Raw genomic sequence first — 14,320 nt, forward strand, 5'->3', positions numbered from 1 at the left:
CTTGTTTTCCCCTCCTTCCTAGACAGTGCCCCTTTGGTTTTTTTCCCTCTTTTTTCTTGGCATATTTCTAGTCTCTGACCTTATTGGCAAACATGATTTAAACATTTGTTATGCTTTCTCTACAGACTTTTTCTGGAATGGTTAAGTTGTACTCAAAAATGAAAGTAAATTCTCTTTGTCTCAAAAGTGTATTTTTCTACATTGTAGAAAAAACAGCTGATGATGATGTCCAGAAGTCTGATATCTCATCCAGCAGCCAAGGAGTGATTGAAAAGGAATCCCTTGGGCCTCTTCTTCTTGAGGTATGTGCTTAAGAAAACAGCTGCTCCACGTAGTATTTCTAATGCAACTTTTTTAAAATAGAGTTTTCCTTTAAATTTTGCTGGAAAGTAGAAAGGGTATTTAGCATAAGAAATTGTGAAACTTTCGTGTTGGGACTAAATTACTAATTAGACTAAAAGAAAGATGTTGGGGAAATGGATTATAGGTACTGTAGTCCTCGGCTTGCAATCATTCATTTAGTGGGAGGTTGAAATTACAACAGCACTGAAAAAAGTGACATATGACCATTTTTTCACCCTTATGACCATTGCAGCATCCACTTAACCCAGTGGTCACAAACGGATTTTTGATCCACATTCATTCTGTGCCTATTATTACCTTAAAGTATTTCTTTTGCATTGGTTATTCACTTCTCTATTTCATGTAGCATTACATGACTGTAGCACCCAGTTCCCATTGCAACCAGTTATGTTTCTTCTGATTAGCAATATTAGTAAAGCTGCCATCCATGACTCCTTATAGGAACTCTGTAGCAACTTCTCCAGTTCTGGAACCAACCATCAGATTCTTGTCTGCTGCCCAACCCATTCCAGCTGGTCAGTCAATCTTTCCTGGGGGATTTCTTTCTGCCTGTCTCCAAAGCTACCACTACTACTAACATTCCTGTGCCACCCTGAGAGAAAAAGCCACAGATTCACAGGAGTCTACTTTCTTTTCCTATAGTTCTTTTTTTGTTTTGTTTTTGTTCTGTCCCACATTTAGCGCCTCTTGTGGCTTTCACTCATGCTCCCAAACATTTTTCACAAACAGTAAAATGGTCGTGGTTTTTAATTGCTTTTACGTATAAGGAAAATATTTGGCTTCAAAACAAAGAGAGCTCTTTCAAAGCAGGTTGTCTCCTGTCACCTGTCACATTCTCAATTATTCTTGATCTCTAAAAGTCCTAATAATTTTTTTTTCTATATTTCTGGTCTCATTTCCCTCATCCATTCATGTCACTTGGTTGAATAATCCTTTTCCTAAGTTGTGTTCATTCAGAACTTTGCATAGTTTTAAAAAAAGAAAATAATTGTCTCTGCTTCTTTCATTTTCCCCATTTCCTGGGGCATAATATGTAACTATCGCTAACGTAGAATTTCCTGCTTTCATATACACTGACAATACCCCAGATGATATTAGTGTATATTTTCTTATATGCTTTTTATCCTTTTTATTCATAAATAAAACTATCTTCTGTGCATGTATTCATTAACCCTGCTCCACAAAATCAAGCCACATTCACTCTGAATAGATATATTTCTTCCACTGTTTCCTAATTTTTCAGTCACACAACGTATCTATTTTTCTTTATTTACTTTCATTCTGTCCTACGCTTCACAATTTATTACTTCGATATGTCAGGGTTCAAAAATCTATATGCCATATTTGAATTGGAAGGTATTAATAAGTAAATAAATAAATAAATAAATAAATAAATAAATAAATAAATAATAGGTCATTACGAGAGTGGCTAACTGACCTCTGCTGCCCATCATAGCTTTGTTCATTTTACACTTTTTAAAATATGGAAAATGTGTAGGCTAAATTAGCAGTCAGTTTTACCAATACTACATTTCCTGGTAAAGGTAAGACCACATTCTGTCCACTTACCATCTTCTAGGACAGGGGTGTCAAAACTCACATCATCACGGCATCATGTGACGTATCACAACTCCCCCCCCCTTTGCTAAAATGGGTGGGCATGGCCAGCGCGTGATGCATCTGACCCATGGGCCATGAGTTTGTCACCCCTGTTCTAGCAGGTGCATGCAATGTTCCAACAAACCCTCAGGCTAACAAATTTGGAAACAAAATTCACATCGGAGAAGGGGAGTCATCTCTTGGAAGAACTCAGATTTTCTTTATTTTGATATTTCTTGTGATACACGTTCCTTACTCACCAATCACTTGTACCATGCATGTTTGAATTTTTACATTTAACAGCAAAATTAGTCCCATTCCTAATATCTGGAAATAGATTACTTATTATCAATCTCAGGTTAGATAAGTGTCAGATGGGCCACCTTAACTAAGACTGATTTACATTCAGTACTGTTTTCAACTGTTTATTCACTTTTTTCCCTTTACCTGCTGTGTCCTTTATAATTTATTAATGTACCTTTCTCTTTCCCAAATACTTTAAAAAATCATATCACATTTAATTGTTATGATGAGACTGTTAGTGTCCTAAAACAGCTGAAAATTAAAGGGGCGGAATTTTAATTCAGACAGGAACCTGTGAGCTGCACTTTCCACCCAAAAGTATGTAATGCAGAAACCCTGTTGCTTAGCAACAGACAGCTGTGACTCAGTGAAACTGCAAGCCATGGGTTAATTTTTGTGGGGGGGGGGGGAGGCTGTGGAAAGTGGATTGGCTTGGTTTGAAATTACTTCCTGTTTCCAGCAGCTAATATAGAAGGAACCACTCTTCCAGTACAAAATAAAAGAGCGCAGAGCCAGATAAATTATGTCTCCCTAGCAAAAGCAATACTAAAAAGGGAAACAAATGCTGATAGAAATGCCCAAGTGTGTGGTTGGGTTTGGGCATATATTGGTTTGAATGATGAAGGGGCGGTCCAAACCATCTTCAACCCTGCATGACTCAGGCAGCACTTAGGCATCCCTCAACTATACCAAAGGGAAGTCACTCCATTCTGTTTAAAAAATATACAGCAATCAGAAATCTGCCATGCCTTGTGTTAGTTAGATTCTACTTTACCTTGTCCCACTTTTACAGCGATCCCAGTGGTGGGTTACTACCGGTTCGCCCCAGTTCGGGCGAACTGATAGCTGCGGCGGCGGGAAACTCCACCCACCCGCCCGGACATCTCTGCACATGCGCAGAAGCAGCAAACGCGTGCACGAACGTCCACGAGTGAACTGGTAACGATGGGATTTGAAACCCACTACTGAGCGATCCCACTGTTTCTTTCATTCTTATGAATTCAAAGGTGCTCCATCCTAATTAGCAGACTGTGCCCTTTGAGCATTTCATTTTCGTATAAGAATATTTTAGGCCAGGCGTCCTCAACCCCGGGCCATTCGGAACCAGGCCCCAGGTCCTTCCGCTCACACAAATGGAGCTGTGTGTGTGCGCTTCCCCACCACTCATGCGAAACCATCTCCTCTCCTTCCCCCACCCCTCAGCTGGGCCACAAAGCCAGAAAAGTTGGGGAACTCTGTTTTAGGCCAGCCAGATTGAGAGCCTTCTGATTTTAAATGTCTGAAGAACAGATTTCTCTCTCTCAAGTTGGCCTTCTACAGAAAGGAAAGGGAAAAAAAGCCTCAGCTTGAAATCTAAAATGTGCATAATCATTACCGAAAGGAATGATAATAGGAAGACAAATGTTAGTCAAATTATGAGATAAATTATGGGCTAAATTATCACCCACCGTGGGAGTTGTCACCTGTGCAATCTGGTGGCTAATCCTGGAGCATCAATGCCAACAATTATTTCCTTTCTTTATAGCAGCATTGTAAGAAAACATGCTGGTTAGGCAAGATATTCTGGCAGAGTCACCTTGGGCAGCAAAGAGCAGCACAAAGAAAGTGGTAGAGGGAGAGCCAGTTCTGAAGTTTCACAGATTTGATGGCAGTATAATCTAAAAATGTAGACTTCTTCTTGTTAGCATGGTCTGTAAGTAGAGTACATAAAGTGGATGTGTCACTGTTCATGCAGTGTTCGACTAAACTAATATGCATTTGCCCATATTTATTTATTTATTTATTTATTTATCAAACTTCTATACCGCCCTTCTCCCGAAGGACTCAGGGCGGTGTACAGCCTTCATTTAAAACAATAAATATACATATTAAAATAACCATTAAAAAGCTTATTCAATGAAAGGCCAGATTAAAACCGTCGATTGACCATAAAAATACCCAATAAAATTACCATTAAAAGTTTAAAATTTAAATTTAGAATTTAAAAAGTCAGGCCAGTCCTGCTTGTATAAATAAATAAGTTTTCAGTTCCCGGCGGAAGGTCCGAAGGTCAGGCAATTGGCGTAAACCGGGGGGAAGTTCGTTCCAGAGAGTAGGTGCTCCCACAGAGAAGGACCTTCCCCTGGGGGCCGCCAGCCGACACTGCTTGGCGGACGGCACCCTGAGAAGACCCTCTCTGTGAGAGCGTACGGGTCGGTGGGAGGCATGTGGAAACAGCAGGCGGTCCCGTATAGGAGTAGAGACCAGTATTTTTTATAAGTTGATTATATGTATTAAGCATGACTGCTGGGGCCTACAAGTATCATTGTTACTTGTATATTTCTGATACTTTACCCACGATGGTGCCCTGATCATCCATAACCACAATTGTCAGTTCTGTGTTGTTCTAAAGACATGTAAAGATAGAAACACCTTTCTTAATGCCCTCTGTCATTGTTTTGGCCCCTGCAGGCACTGGATGGCTTTTTCTTTGTTGTCAATCGTGAAGGACGGATTGTGTTTGTGTCTGAGAATGTGACCAGCTACTTAGGCTATAACCAAGAAGAGCTTATGAACACCAGTGTCTACAGTATCTTGCATGTGGGAGATCATGCTGAATTTGTCAAGAATTTGCTGCCTAAGTCACTAGGTGAGCAGTGTGTCTTTCTTGGCCTTTCTCATTCTCTTTGCAAAGCTGCTGCTGCATCAACGAAATGCATTCATATAATTTCAATATAAATTCATGTCAGGATACTAAGGACAACTTTTCTAGATCAGGGGTATCCAAACTTGGCAATTTAAGACCTGTGGACTTCAACTCACAGAATTCCTCAGCCAGCAAAGGAATTCTGGGAGTTGAAGTCCACAAGTCTTAAAGTTGCCAAGTTTGGACACCCCTATTCTAGATAGTACATGAAGTAAGTGTGCCGAGAAAAGTAAGGCTCTCTAAGACCACAATAGTTAACCTAAAACATTTTATATACATTTAAAAATATAAGGATATATTAAAAATATCATGATGTAAAAAGGTAACTGATGAAAATTCCAGGTCTCCTAAATCTGCTTCTTTATCTTGAGTTCTAATTGATATTCTTTGGTAATATTTGTGAAGAAAAACAATAAGTTGAGGTTTTTTTAGCTTAAAGAAGTGATAATAGATGGCCTAAAACAAAATGACTGTGTTATTCTTTTCTTTGCACATCAGATTCATAAAGCTACTTCATATAATACATTTTAAGTGTTTGATTTCAGCTTAATATGTTGAATGTTTCTCAGAATGTGCAGTTGAGTTGAGTAGATGCAAGCTGCACTCATGAGCACTAGCAGGTGGTTAGGAGATTAGGAAGCAGCTCTGTTTTGCAAACAAGATCCAATTTAATTTTGCCGGTGACATGCCATTCCAAATGCATATCATTCATTCTGCATTTAAGCTGATTTTTGAATAATATGCTCACTCACAAGCATCATTATGTAATTCTCAGTAAGAACTTCAGTTGACTACTCAACCAGAAACCATTTTTTTGCCAGTCTGAAAGCTAGAGAGCTAAAAATGTGAAATGCTTACTTACTGAGTGTCAGCTTAGCCAGCAGACTAAACCAGTGACTGGAGGCACAAAGATGCTCTTTGGTCAGCTCGTCATTAATGTGGCACATTGAGTACATAGCCTGATTCAGTCAGAGAGGTTACTGGCTGCTTACAAATCAATGTTTTGTTCAGAGAAGGTCAACTGCTTGCTGCTGTTTAATCAACTTGATGATAAAACCCCTCTTGCTTAACAAGGTTCTGTTTATCAAAGTTATGGCCTATTAGCTAAAGCTTTATTAGTTGACAAGTCACTAATTCAGTAAACTCTCATAGTTCTTACAACTGTCTTATTGGGTCAATGCAAGAGTTTGCTGAAACTGCAGAGGTACATGTTACAGTTCCATGGAGGGAAAGAGAAACCATCAATAATACACTGAACACTTTATGGAAAACAAGTGAAGGTCAGCAATGATTTTATATGAATGCAGAAAGCCAGAGAGAGAGAAATTCCCAGCTCTTACTGTATTACCCACTCTGCAGGACTTCTTTGAAGGTTCAAAATATAGGTAGAAAATGAGAATAAAGTAGCAATACAGATTTCTTGTCTTATAATCTGGAACCCTTCACTTGATATAGTCCTACTTGATCATGCATATATACTTGCATTTGTGCATCTATGAAGCACATACATGTATATGTGTATGGTCACTGACCCAAATTTAATAGACCTGCCTGTGCAACCTTAATGATAGTTGAAACAAGTGTCAAATGCAATAAGTTCAAAATCTAAAAGGGTCCCCTATCTAGAAGAGTGTTGCCAAAAAGGGCTAATACTCAGCAGGGATGTGCAAAAGTGAAAATTTGTATGATACTTTTCTTTGTCATTTGAAAGACAAAATAGTCCTTGAAGGAGAATCCTTTTGAAATTATAAATGTATTTTAGTGTTCTGCTCTCTTTTTTTCTTTCTATAGCTACTTTTCTTTTTTGGTTGAATTTCACAGTGAGAGGATCTCACTGTGAGGATCCTGCAATCTCAGATCCTTGCCTGTCCATGCAGTTGGATAAGATCTTAGTCAGAGATGGACATTTTTTTTGGCTCATGTTTACATGCATCATCTAATAATTGTCATACCTGCATGTGCACAATCATAAATACCAATTACATTTTACTGGGGAAGAGGATGCCCAAGATGGATCTTACTTGTACCATTCTTTATTACACTGCACAGTGCTGCAGGATTTAAAGATTATTTACCTTCATCTATTAACTTTAAAATTTTTAAGCTTTATTTTCCATCATTATCCAGGAATCCAAGATGGTTTATTTGAGGTTTCCCTTTATTTTATTTCACAACAAAAATGAAGTGAGAGAATGAGCCACCCAGGCAAATTCCATTGCTGAGGTGGGACTTCATATTGGGTCTATCAATGTTTCAATGCTACACCATACTGGCTGTTTAAATGTCAAATTGGTGGGGTTTGCTTTAGATTTTAAGTAAACAATCAGATGCACCCTTTAACATGTGTTGCAATTTTCAAAATCTGTTCTGCTAAACTAATGCTAGCATAGACCATTTTAATATTGATTTCAGTGTGGCTGGTATCAAATTTGCTTCAGTCAATATAAAATTGACTTAAGCTAATTTAATATAAGGTAGGTTTAAATCAATATTTCACTTAATCAGGTCTTAATTGATTTTTAGCTTACTGCAGTATACACTTATGCATGGATAGAGTTCAATGTTTTGTGAAATGTTACTGTTGCATTAAGCACACATTCTCACATTCGCATACAGCTTAGCCAGTTTTCTATAGACAAATTAAAAACTTGTGTTTTTCTAGTACTTTCTGAGAAAATTATGCAAGGTGTTCCTTATTCACACTGAACATGGATTTTTTTTAAAAAAATGTGAATATAGTTGCCAAGGAAACTGCTATGCTGAATGCAAACATGAGAGGTAACCATAGCGAAAAATTTTAGAAGTACCATCATTCTGTGAGTCTAATATATCCTTTGTATGTATATGTTTTCAATCAATAAAAGGATTTAGTGATGTCTAGCTTGACCAAGAATGATGTTTGCGGCTGGAGGCATGTTTCTCCTCTCCCACCCCCAAGAGTGTCAATCTGTGAACCTCCTGGTGAAACTCTGATTTTTTTAGTTTCAATTTTTGGAGTGAGATTATTTATGCAAAATAGATCTGTTAAGATTGTGTTGATTTAGCACATTTATTTTTGAACTCTACTTCTGAAAGACCCAATCCCAGCTATGCATTATCATTTGTTGGTCAATCATGGGGATTTTTTTCAATCAAGGAAGAAGAAGTAGAGTTACCACTGCACTTTTCACCTCCTGTAAAAAAATTCCCCTAAATTCTTCCTCTTTGGAGGATATAAAGGATCAGAGAAAGAAGGAGAAATAAGTCATGGGGTGGATGGTTCCTGATATCTGCCATAAATGTTCTTAGAGATGGTGGAAGGAGTAAAGAGAATATGGGGATGGGCTTGTCTTCTTTGAGAAGAAAAGAGAAGTAGTGTGTGGATCTTCTTGGCATCTACTGCATTTCCTCTGCAATAATAAAGATGCTGCACTAGTAGTCATAGGAAGGAAAGACACAAGAAATTTTTGCATAGAGAACAAAAGAGGAGTGTTTGCTGTGGTCAGAGGTTTTTCCACACTTACTTCCTGGTCCTTGCCATCTAAGTGCATGTCAGAGTATCTAGAATAGGTAATAGTGGTATAAATAATGGTATATGATTTATACCATAAATAAGTAGAAATATTGGGGCTTTGACTTATTATAATAGTTTCTTACACTTACTGTCATTTGGGCAAAGCTGTAGTAATCTCAGTTTCCAAATTCTGGCTTCTGCACATTCACTTTTTCAAAACCGTTCAAGAAGCGTCTTTATTCTGTCCCATGTGCATCTGCAGTTAATGGAGTCCCTTGGCCCCAAGAATCCACCCGACGCAACAGCCACACCTTCAACTGCAGGATGCTGATCCGTCCCCCAGATGAGCCAGGTGCAGAGAACCAAGAGGCCCGCCAGCGTTACGAGGTTATGCAGTGCTTCACAGTGTCTCAGCCAAAACTGATCAAAGAAGAAGGTGAAGGTAAAGACTGCTAGATCTGGAGGTGGAAAAGGGCTAGTTCATGGTGCATCAGAAAGGTGGGGGGAAGCCACAGATGATTTCCTTCTGTCCTTCCAAAGGACTTTCATTGCAAGGGGATGAAAGCCCATACTGTCTGCAACATTTCCTGCTGACTTAAGAGGAGAGGTTGTGATATCTGTAATTCAACATGTAAAACCCACAGATTTTACTATACTACATACCTTCCAAATTTCACACTCAACTGATCAGTAGATTTAGTCCTCATGGGAAAGGAAAGGTTTCCAAAAGGTCCATCGCAGCCCAACTCCTTCTTGCTACTTACATTCACACAGTCTGTTGCATTTGCATCACTTTTTGGGTTGGGAAAATTAGAAATATTTCCATATGTCCAGTTCTGGCACAGGACGTAATCAATTGCATTAAAAAAAATTGTAGGACTCTTTGAACCAGCTTGCTAAAGATGCTAAAACATAATCCTTCAGAGCTTAGTACAAAAGAAACTAATTTCCATCATTAAAGCTATTAGAGGTTTGGTCTAAGACTATTAAATCTTTGACATTGTTCAGACATGATTCTTTTTGGTTTCTGTAGTACTGCAACACTGTATTCATGTTACTGGATTAAGTTAAGTATCTTATTACAAAGAAATCAGCCAAAGTCAGAATGAATAGGTAGATATATGGCATATTCAGTGGTCCTGTCTCTTTGGTGGGTTTTGACAGATTTTTGATATTCCCATGTCTGTAATGTTAATGCAGTAATAAACTAGTATTCTGAAATTTTAACAGCAGCACTCTGATGATGAAGTCACTCTCCCCAAAATGAATTGAGTAAAGTGATATCTCAGTTGAAAGTTAAAACAGATGAAAGGGAGGTAGGTTAATGGTACCCTTCATTTATCTAATCAGTGATGCTGGACGGTTCTCTTGATTATTTTCCAGTAGCAAACGTGTCTCCTCCGATTATCTCTGAGTGGTCTGTAGTTGTTTCCAGGAATATATATATATCATACTATATAAATAGTGGTTACTGAAATCCCCCACCATTGCACTGGGTGGGTATCTGCCTGGACTCCAAATGCATAATTTAGCAGACATGGATTCTGAATTGGGATCTTGATCTTGATCTGCACTGTTCCTCAGATGCATCATGCCAACAAGATTTTCCAGCAGAACACTTCAGGCTTATTCCTCCGTAACGGCCATTTCGTTCCAGTGCATTAGCTGAATTAATCCATTGCAGCTTTCACAGGAGATCATGACTGGAAGAAATAAATCACAGAGGGGTTTATGAGCACATACTTTGCCCAGAGCTGATAATTGTTGGCTTCCGCAAGTGCCTTTTATTTTGCAGTGTTGCCAGAACCAAATGGCCTTAAAATTAATTCTCCCAAACAGTGTGGAACGAACACACGCATACACATGGGAGTATGCCAGTCCTTTTCTCTTGCAAGCAAATTTTTAACCTTTCCCAAGCTGGCACCCTCGTGATATATTGGGCTATCATTCCCACTTCCCCGGTGAAGACTGCCAATATCTGTGCAGGATAGTGGGAATTCCAGCCCAACACATCTGGAGGGTTTCACTTTAGAGGGGTGTTGGTTTACAGGATCTTGTTACTGTGAAGAACAATGCTGCTGCTCATGCAAAATGAAAAAAAAAAAGACTTAGTTTAGCCATGGCTCCATTGATGATTCCTAAACGATGGTTGGAGAGGGACTGTTTCATCAAATGAAAACAGATAAGCAATTCAGTTGCGTTGTTGCAGTCTTATCCTATCCCTGAAATGAGAGAAGCCCATCCCATCAGTTTCCCTTTTGTGAGGTCTTTCTCTTGCATTCTCTTATCCCTTCTCTAATTCCCCCTCCCCCCAAGTCCTCTTCCCTAATGCTGCAATTTCCCTAGTTTATTTGCTCAGGCCTTGCTTTTTTTGCTCACCCCAAAGCTCAGATTGAACCACTGTCTGAGCATTCCATTTTGTGTGAACTAGAGAAACCTCTTTTATAAAGTAAACCTAAGGAGAACCTGTGATATCTTTAGTAGAGGCCTTCTTCTTTTATATGGCCTCTTTGCACATACAATGTATAGAAGACGGAGGGAGGGAGCAAGGCTCTGCTGATCGCGCATAATATGGGAAGGGAGGAGGAGACAGTGTGGAAGAAGTAAATGAAAAATAAAGAGGTGGCATAGGAATTTAAATTAGTAACCTTCAATCTTTTTTTTTTTTGGTTCTATTCACAACAGATTTGCAGTCCTGCCTAATATGTATTGCACGAAGATTACCTCGATCTACAGCTCCCACCACATCAGAATCTTTCATGACCAAGCAAGATACTACAGGTATCTTTCAGAAAAATAAGTAGATAATTGCTTCTGCAAGGCTTTGGAAATCATAGGGTATTTTATCAGACTGCAGTTTTGGTATAACTGAAAGATCCACTTGCTTGGCCATCTTGTCTCCAAAATAGAGAAGAGTCCACGGACATCTCTTAGTTGTTCCTTTTAGTGCCTAGGGCTCTGCTCAGCGTTTATTGAGGAAGACAAGTGCTACATGGGGATGAACAACAATGAAAACATCAGGCTTTTCCACCCCTTGAACTTGGGATTCTTTTTTTTAAAACTATGTTGAGCCAGTTTTGCAGTTTATACTACTGTTTTTAGCTATTAGCGCCTCAAAATTATGGGGAAAATGTGTCTAATATTCTAAAAAAAGGTTCTAAACCTTTAAGTTGCCAATCCTTGCTCCATAGTTTCATTTAAAAAAGTTGAGGCCAGTGTAAATGGGCAAGGGACAGGAAAAGACAAATCTGCAGCCCTCTATGGATGTGAAATAAAGTTACTGAGTAACTTTTAACATTTTAACATTATTTATTTTTTATCTCTACTGTTCTTCCATCCACTTAAGTAAAAGTCGGCCTTGCCACCTTGTAATGCATACGATTGTGAGTTATGAAGGTAGGAGAGGCAAGAATGTCAGTCACTTAGATAGTGAAATGGGCAGTGTATAAATCTGATTAATAAATAAATAAGAACAGCATTTTTTGACACTTACCTACTGCCTCAACCCAAATGGACTCTAAGTGATAATAGTTAAATATAAGCCTGTTTAGTTCTACATGTGTAGATTTTGCTATTTGGACTCATCAGTTGCAGACCAGGAATTAAAGGAGTTATAGTTGGCGATTTCATATATGTAAGAGAGAAAAATAGCATTTCAAAGGTTTTGCAGAACTAATTTAGAAATAATGGAGGCAATAGACATCTTTTACGAGAGTAGGAGATCTTTGAAGAGTTCACATTATGGTTTTATTAGAAGAAAGCCTATTTATGTAAGTGGCAGTCATAAACAAGGTTAGAAGTGGCAGTTTCATTTATTTATCATGTTTCTTTACGTTTTTGTACCTTCTAAACTTCTAAAAACAGAGCATTAAAGGCAGCTTAAACAATTTTTAAATAATGAAAAATTAACAGTTGAAACATAAATAGGAACTGAGGAACTGAGTGCAGTTTACAGCTAATGGACAGGTGTAGAAGGTACAATATATATTGAATATATTCTTGTACTGCTCTGCTTTAGATTTCTAGGTCTAATGTCTTTGTTTTCATTCCACTCTTCACAGGTAAAATCATCTCCATTGACACCAGTTCCCTGAGAGCAGCAGGCCGGACTGGCTGGGAGGATTTAGTGAGAAAATGCATCTATGCTTTCTTCCAGCCCCAGGGCAGGGAGCCGTCTTATGCCAAGCAGCTATTTCAGGAAGGTAAGAAGACTTTTGTGTTTGAACACACCTTCATGTTTGTTGGATGAGGACTTTTCAGAGTGAAAATACAATTGTTAAAAAATGAAGGCAGCACATAATGCTGCCAAAGGAAATGGCTGAGTAGTGGCTGGAAAGATTGCTGGTCATTCAGAGGAAAGTAGAGTTCCTCTGAACTACTAGTTACCTTTCTCTGAACTACTAACTACTGAACTACTAGCTGTCTTTACATTCTTATAGCAATCTGTTCTACAAGACTACTGGACCAGAGGTGGTATTCAGCAGGTTCTGACCAGTTCTGGAGAACCAGTAGCACAAATTTTGAGTAGTTCGAAGAACCAGTAAATACCACCTCTGACTGGCCCCGCCCCCATCTATTCTCTGCTTCCTGAGTCCCAGCTGATCAGGAGGAAAAGGGGATTTTGCAGTAACCTACCCCTGGAATGGGGAGGGAATGGAGATTTTACAGTATCCTTCCCCTTCCCCTTCCACGCTGACCAAGCCACACCCACCAATCCATGCCACGCCTACCAAGCCACGCCCACAGAACCGGTAGTAAAAAAAATTGAATCCCACCACTGCACTGGACCCAAGCGTTGGGATGGTGTGCTCACCCAAGGGCTTTTTTGTCAGGAAGTGACAACTAAAGCAAACAGGCCAAGTTATCCAAAGCTTGGCTGCTTCTTTGGTCCCAAAGGGGACAGAAATATTCCAAAATCTCTGCAACTTGCATCTTTTTATGTAGAATTGGATTGCTAGCTTGAATCCTGAATTAGATCAGGGAAGATAAGTTCTGACTCCCAATCAGCTAGTAAAGCTCCTTTGGGGAAAGCCTGTCTAACAATTCTCAAACATTAGCTTGACAGAAGAGAAAGGGGCAGGCAGAGCCTCCCAGGAAATTTTAGATAAAATGTCAGTAGGTGATGCACATTCTTGGCTTTTATATTAGTAATTTTCCTAAGTGCTAATGTAAAGTGTAAAGATGTTTATCATTTTACAACATCCTTGAAGCATGGATAAGTAAAACTATATCTCCTTATAAGATGGGGCTGAAAAAATTATTTCTCTGCTAAAAGGATTAAATTGTTTATGAAAATCCCAGGAGATTTTTGACATGTTAATTTCCATAGGACTTTCAGATGGAGATGGTTGATGATTTCTCACTGAAACAGGGCTGTGGAACTTTAAAGGGAGGGGGTTGGTGCTACAGTGAACGTGGAGTGGGTGGGGGGGACACACAACTTTATAAAATGGGTGAAGGTTGTTTAAAGATCCATGCAGTCAGAAATTTTGGAGGGAGAAAATTAAAACCTCTCTATCTCTAGAGATACTTGTGAATAGAATAGAGTAGAATAGAGTAAGAGTGAGAGGAGTAGAACAGAACAGAACAGTAATCTTTATTGGCCAAGTGTGATTGGACACACAAAGAATTTATCTCTGGTGATAAGCTCTCAATGTACACCGGAGACAAATTCCTTGGGTGTCCAATCGCACTTGGCCAATAAAGAATTCTATGGCATTTTGTTCAAATTCCTCTTCAACTTGAAAATTTACTGCTTCAGTTTCATTTCCTCGTTTTATAAAATGGGAATTGAAAGTCAGCAAGCTCAGAATTGTAATATAAGGACACATAAAATACTAAACTATAGTTAAGCTTTATGTAGCAGAAAAGAAAAT

At 38.8% G+C, this 14,320-nt stretch overlaps 1 protein-coding gene across 8 annotated transcripts in view; it reads left to right on the forward strand.

The window, feature by feature from the left end:
* NCOA1 (nuclear receptor coactivator 1) overlaps positions 1 to 14,320 on the forward strand; it is a 323,605-nt gene that overhangs the window by 258,695 nt on the left and 50,590 nt on the right. For 6 of the 8 annotated variants that reach the window (XM_058164792.1, XM_058164789.1, XM_058164787.1 and 3 more), the window contains 5 exons: positions 208 to 302; positions 4,717 to 4,894; positions 8,707 to 8,886; positions 11,130 to 11,225; positions 12,506 to 12,646. In XM_058164792.1, the coding sequence (XP_058020775.1) occupies positions 208 to 302; positions 4,717 to 4,894; positions 8,707 to 8,886; positions 11,130 to 11,225; positions 12,506 to 12,646 (690 nt within the window). The remainder of the gene's footprint in view (positions 1 to 207; positions 303 to 4,716; positions 4,895 to 8,706; positions 8,887 to 11,129; positions 11,226 to 12,505; positions 12,647 to 14,320) is intronic. The other 2 variants (XM_058164794.1, XM_058164793.1) reach the window with 2 other exon arrangements.

Source organism: Ahaetulla prasina, chromosome 1 (genome assembly GCF_028640845.1).
Source record: "Ahaetulla prasina isolate Xishuangbanna chromosome 1, ASM2864084v1, whole genome shotgun sequence".
Taxonomy (NCBI): domain Eukaryota; kingdom Metazoa; phylum Chordata; class Lepidosauria; order Squamata; family Colubridae; genus Ahaetulla; species Ahaetulla prasina.